Source organism: Pteropus alecto, unplaced genomic scaffold (genome assembly GCF_000325575.1).
Source record: "Pteropus alecto unplaced genomic scaffold, ASM32557v1 scaffold146, whole genome shotgun sequence".
NCBI lineage: Eukaryota > Metazoa > Chordata > Mammalia > Chiroptera > Pteropodidae > Pteropus > Pteropus alecto.
In genome coordinates this window covers 3,624,724-3,647,260 of record NW_006442107.1, presented here as the reverse complement: position 1 = coordinate 3,647,260, position 22,537 = coordinate 3,624,724, and the positions used below count along the sequence as shown (strand labels likewise).

Sequence of the window (22,537 nt, the reverse complement as noted above, 5' to 3'; positions counted from 1 at the left end):
TGCTTCTTCCAGTCTCCAAGTGTTCAGTTAAATAGGATAAGTCCAAACATTAAGTAACCAATTACTATATTTCTTTATTGTTAGTGGTCTATAAAAGACTATTGGTTTTTAAGCATGTAGAAATTAAGTTCAGCTCCAGTGAAATACCTTTATCTTTTAGAAAAGGAAAAGGAAATTGGCCATTTCTTAGGATAGGTAGAGGACTATTCATAAAGTACGCCCACCCCAATTAATTCTACTTGCCAAGCTTATTCAGTGAGTCCTTTGCACCTAGTGATTAATCAGTGACCTCAGAGAGGTAGTAACCCAAAGAGATCGAGAGAATGGGGATATAAAACAATATGTAAGGACAGTAAGCCATTGCATTTATGGAATCACTGCTTTTCAAACTCCTTAACACTCTTAACAAGACATTTTAGGTTATCTTGAAGATTAAGGACAGTCCTTACATGAAACTCAGTTTTAAACTACATTGCAGTAAAAAGCAAATTATAATTAATAAACAACCTTAAAAAGAGGTAGCCACAAACCCAATTGGTTTAGAATGGCCTTCCAACAAAGTCAGTGTGTGAGTTGAAGGGTTTGTGTCATGGATGTCAGATTATGTAACCATAACTGGGAAAGAAGGCACAGCTCTGCATAGACAACCAAGAGAAGCCAAAGTGTTTATGTGGCATGGCAGTAGAGGGGATTATGCCGATGACAGTGATTTGGACGTGGTGATCAGCAGTCTTCGCCCAGGTGCTGTGTGTGGTTCTGCCTGGTGGGCCAGGAGAATGACTGAGGAAACTGAGCTGTAAGGGCGCAGTACACAAGATTATTTAGGGCTTGGAGTCTGTTGTGTTTCCAAGACAACAGGTAAGGACTGAGTGGCTGAGTAAAGGGAGGTGGGAGGTGGGATGTGTGCGTGGCAAGGTCTTCCATGTGCAATTCATGGAGAAATCTTGACACAGAGGCTCTGTGATTTACAGACATCATCTGTTCTTGTCATGGAAACAGGTTATTGTTACCATCTACCAGAAGTATGGTATAAATAGTGGAAAACGGGTATAAAGGATATGTAGGGTTTTCTAATTGAATGCCTGCTTTGAAGAGACAAAAAATTTTTGTGAAAGCAAACGAAATCTATTGTCATATCATTGAATACTCTTTTAATCTTAATTTCAAAGCAGAGACATTTGGTTATGTGGTAAATTTAAAAAATGTTGAAAATAACCTTTGAAAAAGGAAAGTTGACATAAGCTATTCTGTCTCCTTAAAAGAACACACACTACCAAAAATCTTTTGGAAAATAATAATAGTCCTCAAACTTGTTTAGACAGATTTTTCAAAAAATCTGACCTTCAAGATGAAGTTTGTTTTCCTTTACTGTATTGGTTATCTGGAATTACTAGTAGTGCATTGTGTGATGTTCTTATTGGCGGTTAATGACATTAAGGGATTAAAGGCTTTCATACTGACTCATTTGGCTTTTGATCTGTAAATAAACAAGTTATTCTTTTCTAACTTTCAGCTTATATAGATTTTTGTGAAATTTTTGTTGATTCTTTAAGTGCACGGACTAGCATTGGAAACGTCTTTCCATCTTGCTTGCATTTTTGGTTTGAGACAGTAGCCTTTTAGCATGATTTCCATAAACCCAAGACTATGAGTCTTCTAATTTCGCTTCAGAAACCAAGACTCAGAATGTTTGGTCTGGAGGTCCCTTAACACCATTGTCTCTGCATCACCTGGCATTAAACCTTTGGGGAACTTTTTAGAAGGCCTTGGCCTATGTTTTTGTTCTCAAAACATTTCCCCGCAAATGCATCTACACCTATGGTTGGTCGACCTAGGGAAATGCACTATATGTCATGGTTTTTAGTATCATTATGTGACTTACCTATTTTTATTTTGCTTTGGACACTCTATAGTTAGATGCAAAGATCAAAACTAGGCAGTTTCCATTTATGGACTGGCATCTTTTATATGGCCATGAGGACTGCAGATTGTGGTGTGTATTTGTTTATACTGAAATCATACTTTTAAAAAAATCTTCCATATTTCAAGTGTTTTTATTCTGAGCAGTAGGTACAAAAAATAATGACAGATATGTCTTATTCTGTATAGTGCTGAACTCTGCACAGGCTCTCAACCTCTGATTTGATATACTTTTACAGATTGACTAGATCCTTAAAATCATTTACTGTATGTACTTCTTGCTCTCACTGGCAATTGAGCCAAAGTTGGAAATATGCATTTTCAGACTTCATTGAGAAACTCCAAATTGAGACAGGCGGGGATGTGGATTGAGTCCATAGTCAGAGAAGATGGATTAAATGGGAACAAAACAGGAAACATGTGCTTGTAGTCTAACAGCAGTTGCTGAGGGTCATTCCGCTCTTGTAGCTGTGCCTGTGGGGAAGGAGAGGACTGTAAAATACTTACTACACTTATGAATAGCCAGTTTAGGTAAATTCACCAAAGTGAATTGGCACATATCATGGAAGTAGTTCTATAAATTAAGTAGGGCTAGGGAGACCACATTCTCCTGAAATTGAGGTATTTAGCAGGACGATAAGCCTTGGCTTAGGCTTTTTGGAGATCAGATGATTTTAACCTTGCTCCTAATTCTAGCAGTCTTTTAAAAACTTTTCATGTAAATAATTTAAAAAAAACATTTCAGGTGCAAACCATGTGGAGAGAGGCAATGTGGTAGAGTAAGGCCGTGGCCCCTGAAGGTACATAGCCTGAGTTCTAATCCTGGTACCACGTTGGGCAAGTTCCTGAACCTTTTTATGCCTCAGTTTCCTCATCTGTAAAATGGAATAAGGAGAGTGATGTCACAAAAATGACAGAGTGGGAACCTCTAGGGGTCAGTGTCTTCATGGAAGCAACCCTTGAGCTGAAAAAAGCAATTGATATCAACTATCTCAGAGCTCTGGAATCTGATTAGACACATATAAAGGATCAGGAGAATGAGTGATGAAGGGAGTGACTCTTTATCTTTGTTAAGATCAGCGTGCATGGACCAGCTACCATTCCCTAGCCCACTGACGCTGTAGGGATGGTGACCTAGGCTGCTGGAGCAGCTGTCTGGTGCCAGGGCAGTCAGTGGGACCTTGTCCTCCAAAAATTTGGGGTTGTGCACTTTGGTTGGTCTGGCAGTTCCCTGAAGGGCTGGCGCAGATGCCTGTCTCAGTTTCAGCTGTCTTGGACTGCAGCGGCTTCCTCTAGTGGAATTAACTGGAAGATTTAAAGGGACAGAGCCCCTCTACTTAGAGCAAGGCATTTTAGGAAAAGTATAATAACTGAAATAAAAAATGTCAGTTCATTAAAGTGGGTCAAAAGCAGACTTTAGCAGGGAGAAGAAATGATCAGTGAACTTAACGATAAGGCAACTAAAATTCTCTAGTTTGAGGAACAAATAGAAAAAAGAATGAATAAAAGTGAACAGAGCCTGAGAGAACTCTGGGACCCCACAGCATACCAACATACATCAAAGCATCCTAGTGTGCTGACTGGAAAATTACTGCTTGGCTATCGCCCATGGGAACATAACATTCTAACAATAAGCTTTCTGCTTCTGTACCCCGGCTTGCACAATCGACCTGTGGGTTGAGAGGTAGTGAATAAGAGAAAAAGAGACCTTTGTGTTTAAGACAGAATGAGGAATGGGATTTAGGGCTTAAAAACCCTGTACCTCTGCATTTCGGGGCTGCTTAATTTGGGGTCTGCGTACCCCTGGCAGACCCAGCTGGCTGAATAAAGAGCGTGTTTCCTATAACTCACTGAGTTCTGGTGGTCTGTGTGTCTTTCCGGGGCTGGTGGCTACAATACTAGAAGGAGAAAAGAGAAAGGGGCAGCAAAATATCTGAAGAAAAAAGGGCCCAAAAGTTCTCAAATCAGATAAATATACATACAGCCAGGAAGTTGAACAAATTCCAAGCTGGATAAACTTAAAAAGATTTACACTGAGACACAGTGTAGTCAAATTATCAAAACCCAGTGACAAAGGGAATCTTGAAAGCATTAAGAGCTGACTTCTCATCAGAAACCCTGGAGGCCAGGAGGCAGTGAGATGACCAAGTCCTGAAAGAAAAAGCTGTCAACCAAGAATTCTATACCTGGCAAAACTATCTTTCAAGAATGAAGGAGAAATTAAGTCATTTCCAGATAAACAAAAGCAGATGGAGTTACCAGTAGACCTGCCCTACAAGAGATAGTGAAGAAAGTTCTTCAGGCTGAAATGAAAGGACATTAGTAACTCAAAGCCATAATTAAATGTAAAAGCCAGCACTATACTTTTGGTGTGTAACCCCTCTTTTTTTCCTATATGATTTATACAAAAGCAGAAAACAATATTATAAATCTATTAATCTATTAATGTGACCTGTGAAAATAACAATATAAAGGTAGGGAGATGGAGATATATAGCAACAGAGTATTTGTATACTATTGAAACTAACTTGGTATTTAAACTAGGTGGTTATAAGTTGTTCATTGTGATCACCAAGGTAAACACAAATAACTAAAAAATATATAGAAAAGGAATCAGAATGGTACACTACAAACACACACACACACCAAAGGCAGTAATGGAAGAACCGTGGAGCACAAAAGATGTAAAACATACAGAAAACAAGTAGCTAAATAGCAGAAGTAAATCCGTTTTCAGTAATTACTTTAAATGCAATTAAAAGGCAGAATGGATTTTGAAAATGTGATCCATCTATATGCTATCTACAAGAGACCCACACAGTGACAAAGAGATCGAAAAAAAAAAAAAAGATATTTGAAGTAACCAAAAAAGAGCTTGAATGGTTATACTGTCATTCAAAATATATTTTAAGAAGAGATTACTAGAGAAAAGGGACATTATAGATTAATAAAAGGTTCAATCTGTTGTAGCCACCAGCCCCTGAAAAACACACGGGCCACCAGAAATCAGTGAGTTATAGGAAACATGCTCTTTATTCAGCCAGCTGGGTCTGCCAGGGGTACGCAGACCCCAAATTAAGCAGCCCCGAAATGCAGAGGTACAGGGTTTTTAAGCCCTAAATCCCATTCCTCATTCTGTCTAAACACAAAGGTCTCTTTTTCTCCTATTCCCTACCTCTCAACCCACAGGTCGGTTGTGCAAGCGGGGGTACAGAAGCAGAAAGCTTATTGTTAGAATGTTATGTTCCCATGGACGATAGCCTATGTTCCCATGGGCGATAGCCAAGCAGTAATTTTCCAGCCAGCACAAATCCATCAAGGAGCTATAACAAGTATAAATATATATATGTACCTAGCAACAGAGCCCAAAATATATGAAGCAAAATGATAACTGAAGAGAGAAATAGTTCTTTAATAATAGTTGGACACTTCAATACCCCCTTTCAAAAATGGATAGAATAACTAGATAGAAGCTCAATAACAGAGGCCATGAACAACACTGTAATCCAGTTAGACCTAACAAACATACATGACCAGGTTGGAATTATCCTCAGAATGCAAGGGTGGTTCAACATATACAAAGAATCCAAGAATACAACATATACAAGAATAATATTCTCATGTATGTATATACTTCATGCACTGATGGTAAGAATGTAATGTAGCTACTATAGAAAACAGTTGAGGTGCTTCCTCAAACATTTAAACAGAACTGTAATAGTTCCCTCTCTTATCTATGGTTTCAATTACCCGCAGTTGGCTGCCGTCCAAAAATTAAAATTCTAGGTGTCAATTTAAAAACACCCATTATTAGCATCTTGAAGGATGGGCCAACTTTTTAAAGTAATTTTAACAGTTTGAAAAAGTCGTTTGAAATAGGAAGAAGCAGAAAGGAGATTTAGGGATGAATAAGCAACCAGCTTTAGTAATTTAAGATGCCAAGTGAGGTCTCTGATGTAACCATGGCAGAAGGGGCTCTCTATGATCATTGACAGCTCGTATTCAGCTAGCTCTGAGCTTTGCTGCATTTGTCATTTCAAACTTCTCAGCATATGAAAATGTACATAAAATGGGAAATGGCAGGAGGCTCTTAAAATTTTTTTATAGGACTTATGGTCCTCTTATTTCTCTACATCAGTCAGATATATCAATAGGCTCTACTATTTAAAGGGCTTGAAGAAATTAGAGGAAAGATTTAAGAGCTCAGGTTGTTTTTTTACAAGAATATTTCTAGTTTCATTTGTGAGTAGGGTTGATAATATTTTGCTTACTTTAATTCCATTTGGTGCTCTAGATTTAGTAATGTGTTAGTGGCAAATGAAATAAGACTGTCTAAAATCTGAGAAGCAGAGATTATAAAAGTTCCGTCTTTTGTGTATATATATGTTATTCATGGGTGATATGGTTTATATTGACCTAAATAATGTAGGATCTTTCATCACATAACGTAACCAATATTTTATTAATAAAAAAGTTAAAAATCGAAACTATTTCTTTATTAGTTTTAGACTAGGACTTTAAAAAATTAATATTTTAAAACTCACCTGGATTGTTCGTATAAAACTCACTGTTACCCGTTCTTCAAATTCATTCAGGGGAGTATAAAGGTTTAAAATTTTGACAATCTGTTAGAATAAAAACGAAAGTTTAGCACAGAGCTAAGTGAACATGAGAAAACATATGAATTTTAAAGAGCATATGACAGTGGCACAAGAGTCCAATCCTCTTTGGGCAGGACCCACAACTCAGAGCTGGACTGACATTTAGGAGACACCAGTTCTTAACTCGAGCTCCTATGTCTTGCTTCATTGCATTCCTATCTCCTATACCCGCACCCCTGCTCCACTGTGCTCTATGGCTTAAAAAATAATGAGGATTTTAGGAAACTGTTGCCTGAAATCCTCAGCTTCTTATCCATCAGTAATTTAAAGTTTTTTATCAAAAGATCTTACTTTAGATAACAAAGATCTTGTTTAACCACACCTCCCTCCCTTCCACCACCCTCCAAACACCACTTATAAAGAAACAGACTTTTTTCTTATTTGAATGGAGAATCATCTTTATCTGCCTATCAGTTGTTTGGTGGACAGCCTGCCCACATGCAAACCAATGCCAGTTGCATTCTAGAAGTAAACTTAATATACTTAAAAGGGAGAAAAAAACTTTGAAAATTTTCAGTGCATTTATAAAAGGAAGCAGTTTCCTAAAGAGTTTGGTATTTCACCTTTTAGTAGTTAGTAGAGGAGGCAAGGAAATGATTTGTTTTGCATCACTGCGCTTGGATTTTGTTGTTCTTTAGGCTGTTCAGGAAAAAGGTACGTGATTTAATTTGGAAAATGATTTCCTTGTGCTAGTCTCATTTAGTGACAGCACCTTGTGGTGGCCTACTTCTAAATAGGCACACTCACAATGGTTACCCGTGTGTGGACAGGATTTATCTTTTTGTACACTCGTAATCTCTCTGCAACCAAGTCCTAGGATAGTTGTTTTTTTGTTTTTTGTTTTTTTGTTTTTTTGGTGGGGGGAAAGAACATTTAAATGTCTCTAGGTTCTTAGTGATTTTATTTTAAAAATGTAAATGGATTCTAAGTGAAAACATGATAACACAAAAAAATTATAATTATAAATAAGCAATTTATTTACTGCCAAATGCCTCATGCTGCCAATTTCTGAAAAAATTTGAAGTTCTAGGTGAGAAACATTCCAGAATTCATTGTGTTTAAAAAAAAGTTTGTACTTAAGCTCAATTTTTTGTGGGTTTTCTACCTTATCTAAGTGAGTAAGAGGAAGCAGAAAGTTACTAGAAAACAGTGGCATCTTGTTTCACAGGCCAAAGTAGTCTTTGATTCATCTAGGAACGTTCTATCAGCTGCAACTTCAGAATTACATCATCAAAGGTATAAAAAGGCTGGAAGTGCAACAGTTTAAAAAAAAAAAACAAACACAACCCACTGACAAGAACAGACTCGAGATGGCAGCTGGGCTTGCTCTGAGTCCACTGGGTGATGGGTTATGTAGTGACAGTACCTGCTGGGTGCTGAGGGAGGTACACAGGGAGCAGATGGCCTCGGCATCCTCGGGGGTTTTCTTCTTTAACTGCAAGAGTTGGGCTGCTTGGATCAGAGGTTCCATGGTCTGGACTGCTCCGCTCTGGTGAAGGTTTCTTCCCCGAAGCCACTCCTCGAGTTGACTTATATTGTACCTTAAAGGTAAAAGTCAGCTGTGCTTAGCCAGTCCTCCAAAGGCAGTGGGATGAGCACAGCTGTTGTTCATTTTGCAACCTCGCTGCCACTACTGTTATTCTCCTCACCTTAATTATCTCACAGGGGCAAAAGCTCGAACAGTGCCTGGCACTCTTTTTGTTGAATGAATGGGTGCTTAAAAATCAAAAGATGAAGTACCTAAAGGGTCTGTATAAGTTAATGGGGGAAAAAAGGCATTAAATATACTGCATTAAAACAACTAATATTTAAAATTCACAAACGTATTTATACTTCGGTGTGAGCCTTCCTGGCTCTTAAACTCATTGAGTTTCTTTCTCTGACCTATCTGCGTTGTATTTACATACAATCTTTGGCATATATAAATATCTTTAAGCTTTGAACTAATTTGTTTACAAAGGCACCATCTCAGTGTTTGATGAATTTCGCCATCAAATAAAGAGGTGGTGGGAGTCGAGCTGCATACTGACTGTGACGAGGACCATCAAGTTCGATTTGGATTTCATTTTCAGAGACAAGTGTCTTGTGCTCCGACTCCAGCTGGTGTGAGCGGGTCCTCTACCTGTGCGGCGAGGGCGCCTCTCCTACCTGAGCTGCATGCCTGTGCTCCAAGAGCAGACGTCCTTCCGCAGGAGCAGGTTGTTGAGAGTCACCGCCGTGATCATGTAGAAGAGCTGCTTGAACACCTGCAGGATGATCTCGGGGTCCAGGCCCTGGTCACACATGACCGTGTGAAAGCAGTTCATCTGGCGGATGACGGCTTCCAGGCAGTACGAGTTCTCCCCGTCCGCCATGCTGGAGGAGCGCTTCCGGTAGCCTGTTGGTTTCACACCACAGAGACCTTGAATGCTCTCATTCTCCAACATGGCTGAAACTGGAAGAAAAGCGCGATTAGAGGAGCTTGCCTGTTTCTCAAAGATCTGGTTTTGGACCATTCAGGTCACACAGTGCTCAGGGAGTTGGCAGTGATACCATCCGGAGGTGCGCAGTGTCGACATGCACACAACTTGCAGCGTTCAGGAGAGGATTTCAAATGTGTTGGCTTCTGTATGGAATAAGGTAAAAGTCAGCTGTGCTTAGCCAGTCCTCCAAAGGCAGTGGGATGAGCACAGCTGTTGTTCATTTTGCAACCTCGCTGCCACTACTGTTATTCTCCTCACCTTAATTATCTCACAGGGGCAAAAGCTCGAATAGTGCTTTTGCACTGTTCTAAGTGAAAACATGATAACACAATTTCAAATGTGTTGGCTTCTGTATGGAATAAGGTAGTTGTGGGTCAGATTTTCACTTAAATTTATTGGTGATGGAACAAAGAAAATGGGCATGTCCGAGCGCGATACTGCGCTGGCTTCTGTGCTGGGAGTTCACAGTCTGAGAATTGAGCAACCAGGATGTCTTCCTAGCCCAGCTGCTGACCTGGGCCTGGACCCTGAGGCCATCCTGCAGGTGTCCAAACAGCTCTTCTCCGTGAACCCCCAACCATGTAAACATCAGGTCAGCTGGTCCGTCACACTTGCTGTACAGCAGTGGACTACATGTCATGTATTTTATGTTCAGCATTTAATCTTCTAACAACCCATTTACTGATGAGGAAATTGAAGCACACAGAGGTTAAATAAGTTGTGCAAGGTCACAGCGCTAGGAAGTGGCAGCGTCAGGATGTGAACCCAGGCCCATCTGACTTCCGAACTAGTACTATCAAGTATCGCGTTATTCTGAGTCATGAAGTATCCCAGTTCTCCCTTTGTCTGGTGAGGAAAAACTGGTGCCTCATAAGAAAATTTTCAGATGGGAGGAAGGATTTGGAATGAACCTTATCCCAAGGGATATGTTTCTGGATGGCATGAAGGACTCTGTCCTACTTGGGATTCACTTAGAACCTCCTCTGTTGTAAGAACCTGGGGAAAGCGTTCAGCGTGGGTCCGGGGGACCCACGTCCGGGGGACGACTGGGTTTTCCTCAGCCTACACAGAGCAGTGAGTGTCATTTTTCTTTTACCTTAAAAGATAACTGCTCTTATTTTTCAATTCTGGTTTCACATTAAATGCCCACGTGAACGGCTCTGGACAAAGTGAGCATTCAATGAATATTTATTGCATGAGTCCCTTCCTACCGTATTCCTTCACATGAACACACTTAATGCTCTCCTTTTTTCATGAATTAAGTATATATGGGCAAGAGGATTGTGTATTTGTTACTGTATATGTGTATCTTTTGAATTTATTACCTATGAAAATTAGTTTGTTTTGGGAAAAACAACATAATATACTACAGGATAAGGAAAAATGGTCTACATTCTCACTACCCAAGCTTTATGTATTTGGATGGGATGCTGCTGAAAATTTTATAGCCCTTCTTGGGCGCACAGCGTACACCTCCTCAGTCGCCTTCACTGAGGAGGTCCTGGCTTGCTGGAGGCTGTGCCCAACATGCCCAGTTCCCTAAAGGTAAGCAGGGCTTACCATGTCTTCCCCTCACTTCAGACCCCACGACGACTGCTGGAGAGCTCTTGTTGCCAGCTTACCTATCATAGGCTGCAACACACCCTCGGCGATTTTAATGAGCTGCTGGTAGATCTGAATGGAAAGGTCACTCAGCACCTGACGGTATTCGGTGAGGTCGAAGTTCTTAAGACAGTGCTCATTCTGCTTGGCCGTGTTCCGAGTCATGAAGCCCTGCAAGGGAGAGGCGTGCTTTACCGCGGGGTCTGTGGTCGGCCTGGCTCAGGACTTCCAGGCTCCCCATCCCTTTCGCAATGTCCTAGCTATGGGGTCTTAGCAGGCTCCTTGCATTTATAGGATGTTGTACACAAGCCTGTCATGTCACATTCCAAAGAAGGCAAGACCGACTGAGATGGCATATACTTTTATTATCCCAGGGAGAAGGGTCTGTCAAAACTTGTTCTGGCACAAAAGACGGAATAAAGATGAGCTCTAAAAATTGTTGCGCTGTTGATTTATACTATACGTCTTGACCTTGGGAAAGGTGGAGGGTGAGATGCGAAAGGAACGGAAATAAGCAAAGTCGAGGAGACCTTCAGGGATCTCGGAGTGGGCAGTGTCTGGAACAACTTGGGGTTCTTACTGGAGAAACAGGAGTAAAAACAGGCCAGATGTTACTAGGTCATCGGTCTGAACGTAAAGCCTGGGAAAAATTCTTTCCGTGTTGGGCATGGTGAGTTCTCGATAAGGCTGGGCCTTGGAGGTCCAGAGTAGAACATGAAGTAATGAGATCAGATGGGCCTCAGACCCAGGAACCAAATGCGGTGGCGAGCACAACGCAGGGCCTCGATGTCAGTTTGTACAAGTCTACTTGATTGTGTTGTGCCTCTTGTGGCCGCCTTCGTGTACTTTGGAATGGACAAACCAATTGGCTGACTTAGGAGACACACACTGGACGACTGGGCTTTCTCCCCACTGAAATGGGGCGCTTATCGGGCTCCTTCAGAGATTTAAGGTTGCAAGAGTTTCCCTGGAGAGTCCCAGGTGCTCTCAGACAATGAGTGGGTTATGCAAACTCATTGCCCAGTTCAGCTTATTTCATTCAGGGTGCTTTCCGGGGGCTCTCGGGATCAGTGAGGCTGGCCTTATTCCTGCTTCTCGATACCAGGTACAGTAAGGCACGCCCACAGCCTGCGGTCCCAGAGGATGCTCCAGAGCCCTCACACCCTCTCCCCTTACGGGAGAACAAGGGTGCCTCGCACCTGAGGTGCTCTGAAGTAGAACACATATTGCTGTGCCCAAGGAAATGAGAATCTAACTGCTGGAGGATTTGGGACACTTTAATAGTTTTTAAGAGTACTTTAGGGAACTGGGTTTATCTGAGCACTCACCTCGTCCCCACTGTACTGCTTCAAACAGTGAAGGAGGCGGCAGGTGTTGGACAGCCAGAATGTCGTCATCTCAAAGTCGTCGTTGTGCTTCTGTGGAGAGAGGGAGACATCCCTCCTTATGAGTAGCGGTTCTGGCCGAATGCTTCCTTGGTGCCTCTGCTTCCACATTTTCCACTCTTACCCAGCATGCCCCAGGCAGACCTGATGACTGGCAGGCACTTGTCAGTCACAGACCATTGCCAAGAAGCTGAGTGACTGTTCTTCCGCTACTGGGGATAGTGCACAGACCCCTCTTCCCGGTCCCCTGATCAGTGGTGCACACACATGTGCACGCACACACGAACGACAGGCTACCTCTGGCTGAAGAAAGCAAAGCCAAATGACACAGACGAGGCTTAACACCAGAGGCGCTGGGCTGTACCCTGACCACTGGATCAGCAGCCCTTGGCAGGTTCTGAACTATCAGTGACCCGGCATAGGAGATGAAGGGAACATGCTGGTGAAACATTCCGGCACCCCATTTATCTAGAGGTCAGATGTTCAATGGTTTCAACACTCTGGAAAATGGCTACAAACTATAAATGAAAAAGGCTGTTCGATAACTCAGCTACGATCTATGATGCAGTTTCTGCACTAAAATCGATGACTTCATGGGACTGATTCTGTCGGGTAACCACTATCATCATTTAAGTATCCAACTGAGATATGAGCTCTGACAACAATATAACAAGGAAGTTGAACAGAAAGTAACTGGTGGGGCTGGGCACGCTCAATGAGCCTCGTGATTAGGAAGGCTTCCCCGAGAAAGTGGCATTTGCAGTCAGTCATCAACTCATGGAGACTGGCACAGGGGCCCCCAGGTGGAGCTCATGAAAGAGGTCAAGGGAAGAGACACAAATCTGAGCGTCTCCCACGTGCAGATGTCTGCTTAGAGCCAGGAGATGATAAAAGTGCCTGCAAAGCCCAACCGTCCCTGTGGGTAGGAAAAAGGGTACAGCTCCTGATAAAGACCGGCATGAAGACAGGAGTCAAGGGCTGGCGGGGCACGCTCAGAGAGGGAAAGGGGGCCAGGCAGCAGGGCCCAGTAGATCTCGGGACCGGTCTGGATGGCCTGCATCCCGAAGCGGCAGCGTGTGTAGGAACTGGAGGAGATGGTCTCTCAGAGCAGTACCACTTGGGGCTCGGGCCTGCTGGGGGGTGTAAAAAAATCTCACCTCCCACCTTCTGGCCCCCCATGTGGCTGGGCCTCACCTCCCTTCAGGCCAGCCGGGTACTGCAGGGGCCGCCAGTGTGTCTGTGAAGAGCCTTGCGCCTTCGGGCGGTGTTCCTGAACCACGCCTGCGCCCTGAGAGCAGCCCTGTCCTGGCTCAGGCTGCCTCCCCTCAGGAGCTGATGCATGGCAGCCCCCTCCCTGTGCCACTGCCCGCAGCAGGCACCCAGAGCCTTGGAAAGGTCTGGGAGAGCGCCTGTGTTCAGGTGCCCTGAACACTGCTCCAAGATGGGGCTGGCCCATGTGGCTGAGGCATGGTGTTGTTCTGACAGCTTTGGTCAAGGCTTCTGAAAGCACAGGGGTTCTCTGGAGGCTTAGCAGGGAGCAGCAGAAGGGCTACACTGGAGTTTGAGGCTTCCCTCCATTTCTGAGCCTGAGCATCCTTCTCTGGGAACCACTGGCCTCCCGGTTACACAGGCGGCTGCCGCTGCATGGCTACCATTGACCAGCAGAGTGGGAGGCTTGGAGAACCTGCTATTGCAAAACCCAGACAGAGAAGCGACGGCTCGGCGTTGGCTTCACTCAGTCCACCGCAAACCTTTGCTGTGAGACACTCACCTTGAGGACCTTCTTGATGCCGTTGATGGTGGAGGTCAGCAGAGAGTGCACTTTGAGGTCGTCGTTGACATAATCCGCATGCCTGATGCACATGTAGAGGATGTAGGCGGGCAGACAGGGCACCGTGCCCGCCAGCGTCTGCGGCTTCAGCTCTGACAGCAGCAAATGGCAAGGATTAGATTTACGGTGAATGCTTGGGGCTGTGAGAATCCTGGTCTGAAATCCAAATGTTTTCAATATTTTCCTGTAGCTCATCTAAGAATGACCTCTCGTGGGGGAGGAGTAGGGGAGAAGCTGCCCAGAAACTTCTCTGACCCTGACGACCAACAGTTTCAGAAGCTAGTTAAAAGCCCTGAACAAAAGCACATTCCTAGTCACTTGGTCTGTACCATGCTCCTAATGCCTTGTCCTTACAACGTGGAGAAGAGCCCGCAGGTAGCCAGCTCCCTGCCTAAATTTACACGCAGAGGCCATGGTCCCATGAAGGGGCCTGTGGCCCAAATCGCACTGAGGCCAGGAGCTGGCTCCCAGCTGGGCCGCAAGTCCCGATAGCACTTGCTGTTGTGAGCACAAGGGGCTTTCAGCAGCTCGAAGCGAGGGCCGGTCCCAGGAGAACCTGGCGAAGCGTGCATTCCCCAAGACAGCCCGTGTGTGCCGCAACCACCAGCCAGCCCATTTGGCTGTCAGTTTGGAGCAGTATACCTGGCAGCGCCTGTCCAAACATTCTCAGAGCCAAGAGACCAAGAGGCTGCTGACTGGCCACAGCCACTCCCTCCCCTGCCCAAGTGCCACCATTTAACATGTGTCTCACCAGCCTCTCTTGGCCAGTGCCAATTTGGCGATAGTCAGGGACATCTACTACCCCAGCCCCCACCATCCCCCAGCTGCTCTCTTCTGCACCCCCTGCCCCCACCAAGTGTGCTCTGGCAGGACCTGAAGGGGCCCATGACTCTCCCCATGAACTTTAGACTCCTACTCAGCCTCTAAGTCCTTCCCTGTCAATGCCCCTGGAGATAAGGCCAGGCACAAGGCCCCAGGCACAAGGCCCCAGGCATCAGGCCCCAGTGCTGTATCCCCAGACCTCACCCTTCATTCTCATGACCTCCATCCCCCAGCCTCTGCCCAGCCCAGGCCTCCTGAGTTACCTCCAGGAGGCGGCCACCTCCCCTCCACCTGCAGGTAGCTCAGGGGGAGGGGGAAGAGGCAATGTCCTCAAATCTTCTGGCAGGGCTATCCTGGGATGGAGCTGGGGATATGCTGACAGCATCTCCAGTTGGTCCTTGAGTTACACTGTCCCTTCGAGTATATCCTACCCTTCGGGTTAAATGCTGACTACGAGCCATAATACTCTGGGTACATGGTTAACACCTGGGCATTTTCTAGGCTCAACAGATGACTGTGGCTTGGCCCTTGGTGTAATTAGAATGCCAGTAACATTTATACAGGAAAATGTATTTTAAGGCCCAGACTTCCAACTTAGAGCTTCTTGCTCCAAGCCTGACCCATGTGAAGACTGCAAAGAGCTGCTTCTGTTTATGATCTGAGTCCCACTGTCATTGCTCAGGTGGCCCCAGGCAAGGTCGTCTGCTGCACTGCCTGAGCACAGTGTCCAGTAACTTTGCGGGGTCTGCCCATCTGAACATTAGCGTCTTGGGGAACGGGCCACAGCTCTGCTCTCAATCTCTTCAGCCACTAGCCAGTGCTGGGGACCTACGAGGTGGTCAGTGAAGTCTTGGCATTCATTTGCATGGGGTCTTTTGGAGAGAAAGTTACTGGACACTGTGCTCAGGCAGTGCAGCAGATGACCTTGCCTGGGGCCACCTGAGCAATGACAGTGGGAAGGAGCCACCCATCTTCTGGCACAAGCAGTCTCATTATTTTGTGCTCTAACGCTGTGAATTTGAGTTTCATTCACCAGAGATGAAAGATTCTTAGCAGCATCTGAACAAGATGCAGCCTGTTTAAGAAGGTTTGAGATGAACTTATGTCACATTTAATTGTTGGATAATTGTAGGGGAAATTAACCTTTATCAAAAAAAAAAAGGACCAAAATACTCCACTACTAACAATACCCAAGGCAAAGAGCCAAATGAAATCTGTGTTAGGCTGGAGTCACTCGAGTCTTCCCGCAGCCCTCGGCCCTCGGTGTAGTGCTCGGCAGAATGTAACCTCAATAAATTGAAATTTCTCTAAAACAGTTTACCTCTTATTCAAACTTCAAATGCCCCTGCCAAAGCTAACACTTCGAATGCCTCCCATTTGAGAAGGGTCTGTGGCTTCAACACAGTCCTGTCGCCTCTATTACATCTCACGCGCCAGGGTAGGCGGGAGTCGGTGTCCTCATCCTCATTCTACAGATGAAAAGAACTGAGGCACCACAGAGGATGGAGCTACTGGCTCAGGGCCCAGAGGACCCGGCCACCATAGAGTCCTTTTTGTCATCCGGCACCCTCTCCTCTAAGATTCTCCCTCCTGGCTGTGCAGTGGCTGCTGCCCTGGGATAGGCACCCAGTTAGTGGGAAGATGGGCGTTTTGAAGCCAGATGGGGAATGAGACCAGAGGGGAGGGAACCTGTACAATTGAGAAACCAGGCCCAGGGCTGGCGAGGAAAGTAGCTCCCAAGAGCCCTGCGTGCCGGTGCCACACAGACCACAGCATCACCCAGGAACTCCTGAGAAACGCAGCAGCTTGAGGCCATGGATGTGAGGGGAGCGTGAGCGTGGCAGGGGTCGTGTGGGGGGTGGGGTGGGGGCACTAGAGGACAGAGTAGGGAATGGGGAGATGGAGATCGGGGGTGTCTGCAGTGGTGGATGGGCAAGTGGAGGGCAGAGGGTGAGGGTAGTTGCCACAGAGGGTCCCGACCTGTCACCAGGTTCCGAATGAGCAGGGCCTCATCTTCCTTGTGGTACTCCAGCATGCCCTGGAAGTCCTTCTCTTTCCGCTGGACAGTGACCTGCCTGTTGAGCTCGTGGCGCCTCTTCTCACTCTGAGCTAACGTCTGGGCAGCTGAACAGGAAAGAGAGAGCTGGTCATGGGGGACGGGGGCGGGGTGGGGTAAACATTCGAGGAGTATCTGAGGAGAGGAAGTGATAGGGCTTCAAGACTGAGCAATGTCAATATGCTGCATATTTACTTATTAAATCATACTGGACACCAACTATACTTCAATAAGTTTAGTGACCCAGAGAATGAAAATTTGAGGAACAGAAAACAGAAATCCAAAAAGGGAACAGTGGGCACGAGGGCAGGAATGGAGAGAAAAGGCCTGCGGCTGAACAGGACAGACCGCCCTGCCCTCTCAGACCCTCGTCTGGAGTAGCAGGTGGACGGACATAAGCAGAGATTAAACAAACACCACCTGTGATCGGAGCTATGCCCCCCGCCCCCGCCATGGCACATGGCGTCAGGACAGCAAAAGGTGGGACTTGAGCCCTGGGGATGCGGCTCCTGAGCTGAGGATGAGGGAACTATCCAGGTTTGTGTGTGTGTGTGTGGGGGGGTATCCAGGTTGTGAGGTGGGGGGGTATCCAGGTGGTGAGAAGGGTTTTCCAGGTGGCGAGGGGGGTATCCACGTGGTGGTGGGGGGGTATACAGATGATGAGGGGTATCCGAGTGGTGATGGGGACGTATCCAGAAGGTGAGGTGACCGAGAGGGTTCCAAGCAAAGTGGTATGTGCAAAGAGGGGGTGGGGAGTGCCATGATTAGATTTACGGTAGAGTCAGAGGTCGAGGACGCTCTAGATGTTTCTAAGTGAGCATTTTGAACCTGGGCGACCTCTCTGGCCAGGCTGTGGTTTGGAAGTTTAATCACTCCACGGGGAGCATGGAGTGAGGACCCTGTGGTTGGGCTTTTTGTGCTACGTCGCTTTTTTTCACACGACGTGAAGTCTTGCCTCCCAGCTTTACGCCCTTTGGGGGCAGGACCACGGGGCAACTGTCTTGGTTGCTCTTCCCTCCAGCTCTGCAGCTCAGGGTAAACGTCCAAACACCTGCTGTATTTGTGTGGCTTTCATCCGGATTCCAGCAAACTGAGAATGGTTGAGCTCGTGGGGTCTAAACGGTTCAGTCTTGTGACTGGATTGGCACAGGCACCAGGAAACTGGTGACGCAGGAAGAGTCTGCAGGGGTGGCAGGCGCTCCCCTCCCTCAGGCGTGTCTGCGCACACCTGTGCCTCACAGCACACACACACACCCTACCTTCTAGGTCCTGGACTTTCTTCATGTAAATCTTCAATTGTTTTTTGAGCTTCTTCTCATTCTTTTCCAGCTTTTCTACCAGTTCTTTAAGGTCCTAAAAGCAGAAGGGAGCAGTGAGAGAACAGAGCTGGCCCTGTGCTGGAGGGCAGGGGGTAGAATCCTTCCACGCAGCATGGCCCAAGGCAGCCGGCCGAGGAGGGCCAGGCTTTATGACTTGCCAGGCTTCCTGACAGGCCAGGAGGCCCGCCCCACGCAGCTCACTGCTCCCTGGTCCGGATCCAGGAATGAGAGATGGGTCAGGGTTCATTCTCACAATCCAGGAGGGTACCCTGCTTGGCACTCTGGCTGTATCCCACCATTCTCTAGGCCAAGTGTCCTCAGGTTGCCATGCTAAACCCGCAGAGACACTCTGCCTGGGGGTCCCTAGATGCGTAGGCAGCACCCTGGGAAGGAATGGACAGGTAGAGGTGTGGGAGTGGGCCAGCGAGATTACTTGAGGCACAAAAGCAAAACAGGACCCTGGTGGGGGTCCCTCCATGGCTGCCAATCCCTAGCAATCATGGCCGCTGGAAGCCAGTCAGCCTGCTGGGACCTGGGATGGCATTATGTCAGCCCTGTTCCAGCTGAGCAGTGGTCCCCCGTGGCTAGGGAGGCAGGGAACTCTATCGCCATTACGGCCTCTGTGGTTAGGAGTGCCAGAAACAAGCACGCCACTGTGAAACCTCAGAAACATCGGGGTGACACATTCGTAAGGTTGGCCTACAGATGGAAGTCAGCCAAAATCTCAATCCCAGTGCTGCAGCCATGGCAAACCACAAACCTAGGTACAGACATTGTCAAGGGCACCATCTTATTTATCTTAATAAAAAAAAAATTTTTTTTAAAAAAGGTCTCAAGTTGAGAGGTATCTAAAAACCCCACCTAAATGACAAGAGAGGGAGCACAGAGTAATAACCAGACCAGAGACCGACGAATACACTCTGAGCTCAAGTCAGTTCGTAGCAAGGACACAGGCATCTCGATAAACTTTAGAAAGTATTCTTTGGAGTTCATAAGTTCTTCTATGAACCTTCAGTTCTACTCGCCCGTCTCATCCTTCTGCATTTTTCTTGAGCTGTGCCAAAGCCCGTGAATGTCCCTGTGGCTCCTGGAGCATGTCCCCAGCTCTAGCAACTTCGCTGCATGACACCCCCACCTCTACCTTGTGCCCACATAGCCCTCTCCACATGCACCTGCACTGAATCCTCAACTATTCATTTGGCTTTTACTCTTGCAAACGATGCATCAATGCTCGGAGGCAAATGACTTGGCCAACCTGGGGTTGCTCCAGGCCAGAGTCAGGAGGGAGACTCCAGTATGCCAACTGCCATCCGGTCCCCACACTCCTCTGGGCAACGTTACCAAATCCAAAAGACACAGACGTGCCTGTGCCTCTTCTATCACCATTTAAAAAATTTTCTCTATACCCTGAGAGGTCAGACAACAAATGCTCCAACACGTATCTGCAGCTAATCAAACACCAGACACTCCAACGAGAAAAAATTAATCTGGTCGCATGGCTCTGATCGATTACCTTCTGTCCCCAAGAGCTCTGAAGTCGCAGCCAGCTTCTGCGGGGAGAGCCCAGGAAATACAATACTTCACCTGGCCTCCTCCCACCCCCGCGCCGGGTTGGGGGAATGGGACGTCCAATCCACAGCACCAAACGGCGGCTTTGCACCGCTCAGCTCCTGTGCCATCTCTGCCATCTCTGCCATCTATTTAGGCCTCTCCCCTCGAATCCAGGAGCACTGTGCTCCTTACCAAGGAGGATGACGCAGGCCGCGGTTCCCAGTGCTGCACACCGGAACCACCTGGGATCTTTAAAGCTTGAAATCAGCAAATTGAGGACAAACAAAAGGGAACACTGTGCTGGCTACAGTGGGTGGTAAACTTGGGGAGCTGAGGTCCAGAGCCACAGAGGCTAAAATTACAAACAGCCGATGAAAGGCTGAGGTCAGTCCAGGAGGAATCTTGAGAACAGAGGAGTCTGCCTGGGACATCTCTAAACTTTTCAAGTTACTACCAAGAAGGACCGTCCCATCCTCCCTTCCACACGGCCCTATAAGGGCGCCTCTCGGATCACTCCCGCTGGAAGCCAGTCCCCCGAATTCCTGTAAACCTGGCCTCGGAGGCACCCAGCACCTGGGCTGTACTCCACATACACAGGCGTCATCCTCCCTGTGGATGGCACCCTCCCTCATCCGCCAGTGAGCACACACGAGGCACTAGTGCTTGCTCGGCAAGGGAACGGAGATGACAGAAACCTTGGCCCCTGCCCTGGTGGCTATGCTTATGGGCCTGGCCTCTGCCCAGGTACACAGGGTGGACCACACTCTAGAAGGGTCTCCCATCAGGCTGCAAGCTGAGCCCTACCTGTCACCCTCGTCCTCGCCTGCCCAACAGCCCAGGCTCCTGCTTCAGCCCTAGGGCCCGCCACAGGGCATTGGGGCCCACGGTGCTGACTCCTAAGCTGTCCGGTGAGCTAGCACGCTCTCTCCATGGTTCCTCCCTGGGGCACAGCCCTCCTGGAAGGGGGTCGCCCACCACGCCGCTTGGTCAATGGCCCCTCCAGGAGCACAGGCTGCCTCCTTTGCCTGGTAGAAGCCAGTCCAACAAAATATGTAGATTTCTTTCCATAAAGCCACCTGTCTATATACATGTGGGTGACAGTGACATGCAGATGCAGAGAGGGAGACAAAGAGAGGGAAGGCCGATCACTTGTATAAAAGTCCTGTTCAGGGACCTTAGTCTAGGGCCCCATTTCCCAACCTAGAATTGAGTGAGCTGGCCACCCAGCACGGGGCCACCTGGTTGGAAAGCGGAAATGCTCCTGGACCGGAAGCTCTGCTGGTGGTGCAGGTTTGGGGCACTTCCTGCTGCTCCCCCACAGGGACGCTCAGGTGCAGAAGGCCATGGCGCCCCCTCTGGTGCCGCCCCACTTGCCCATGTCCTGGTCCTGCCCTGGTGCCTATGTCCATGCTCCTCTCCTTCCTCTCTGCCCGTCTGCATGCATGACACCCCCTTCTGCCTCAGCTCCAGCTTCCACTGGAATCCTTTCTTTTTCTGTAACATTTGTTAATCTAATATATAATGTTTTCAAAAACATGATCATCTTTCTCTTTTTTGTGTGTCCTGCTTCTCCTACTGACCCGAGGACAGAATGCCTTCTGTTTCTCTGCACCTGCCAGAGCTCTTTCGGTGACTGTCTGCAAGGAGGGCCACCAACAATTCCTCCCATGTCTCCTTCTAGCAAGAGAAGTCTACCCCCACGGAAATCTGACCTAGCCATGAGATCTGTCTTGATCAAAAGAAGGTGGCAGAAGTGACTCAGTACGAGTTCTGGGACAGGGTTTTAAGAGGCCTCTCAGCTCCTGCTTTCATTCTCTTGGAAGTCAGCTGCCATGCAAAGCAGCTCAGGGCAGACCAGTGAATGATGAGAGAGGCTGTGGAGAGAGATGGACCCCTCAGAGGGGAACAGCCAGCACTGAGGCCCGAGACACGGGACTGAGGCCATCTCAGAGCCCCCAGCCCCAGCCAGCACCAGAGGAACAGAGACCAGCCACGCCCTCTGAGCCCTGCCAGAACTGCTGACCACGCAATGTGGTTGCTGTTTTAAGCAGCTAAGTTTTGGGGAGGTTAGTTATACCATAACAGGTGACCGTAGTATTGCCACAAACTCTTACTGACTGGAGGTTTCTAGATTCTGTTCCTGCGACAGAGCCAAGGACATAAATCATGTCCATTTGGCTAAAGGCCATCCATCCCTGGTCCCATTTTCTTCTAGAATCTGACTTTCCAGAGCTGGGATCCACCCGGCATGGCTACTCACCAGGTTCTCATTGGTCAGCCGGGAGAGCTCCTGCTGGATGCCGAATTCCACCTGGGCCTCCGGGGAGAGCAGCAGTGTCTGGCAGAAGGTCTGCTGCTGCTTGTCCAGCTCCTCCTTCAGGGCCTCCACCTGGGCCTTGAGACGCTCCACCTCCTCCTCATGCTCGCGGCCCTGGGCCTGCAGCTGTGCCTCCAGCAGCCTGCACCAGGGAGAAGAGGTCAGGTGACCGAGAGGCTCGAGTCAGTGCCCCCGGGAGGGGCAGGGGCCCAGAAGGACACGCAACAGAGGAGAAGCCAAGCACGCAGCAGTAGCAGCAGCAATTGCATGAACCCAACAGGGATGGATGCCGAGGGGAACAGATCTGTGTGGCTCATCAGGCAAGCAGGCCAGCCTGTCCTCCTGCAGGATGGGAAACCAGGGCCAAGCGTGACACCCCTGATCGCAGGCCTCTTTCTTACACCCACCCCCCCGACCTCATTCCCTTGTTCTTCATTCTTGAGCACAGTCTATTGATTTGAGATTAAGAGATTGTCTCCATATCAAAACGTCATCAGCAGAAATGAATTTCTTATAGTATCTTCTAAATAACAGCATCCACATCTGCCCCCAAACTCACAAGAATCTCAAGACAAAACTCTGGTAGACTGAACTAATTATTTGCATATTTC

At 47.3% G+C, this 22,537-nt stretch overlaps 1 protein-coding gene across 2 annotated transcripts in view; it reads right to left on the bottom strand.

Annotated features, from left to right (window-relative positions):
• Nucleotides 1-2,030: 2,030 nt before the first annotated feature.
• Nucleotides 2,031-22,537, bottom strand: part of MYO5B (myosin VB) — a 113,410-nt gene continuing 92,903 nt past the window's right edge. For both annotated transcript variants that reach the window (XM_025038578.1, XM_025038579.1), the window contains exons 22-31: nucleotides 21,870-22,068; nucleotides 17,999-18,092; nucleotides 16,664-16,807; nucleotides 13,802-13,953; nucleotides 11,974-12,063; nucleotides 10,666-10,816; nucleotides 8,730-9,015; nucleotides 7,948-8,122; nucleotides 6,465-6,545; nucleotides 2,031-2,394 (exon numbers count right to left, since the gene is read on the bottom strand). In XM_025038578.1, coding sequence (XP_024894346.1) covers nucleotides 2,242-2,394; nucleotides 6,465-6,545; nucleotides 7,948-8,122; nucleotides 8,730-9,015; nucleotides 10,666-10,816; nucleotides 11,974-12,063; nucleotides 13,802-13,953; nucleotides 16,664-16,807; nucleotides 17,999-18,092; nucleotides 21,870-22,068 — 1,525 coding nt within the window. In that variant the 3' untranslated portion in view covers nucleotides 2,031-2,241. The remainder of the gene's footprint in view (nucleotides 2,395-6,464; nucleotides 6,546-7,947; nucleotides 8,123-8,729; nucleotides 9,016-10,665; nucleotides 10,817-11,973; nucleotides 12,064-13,801; nucleotides 13,954-16,663; nucleotides 16,808-17,998; nucleotides 18,093-21,869; nucleotides 22,069-22,537) is intronic.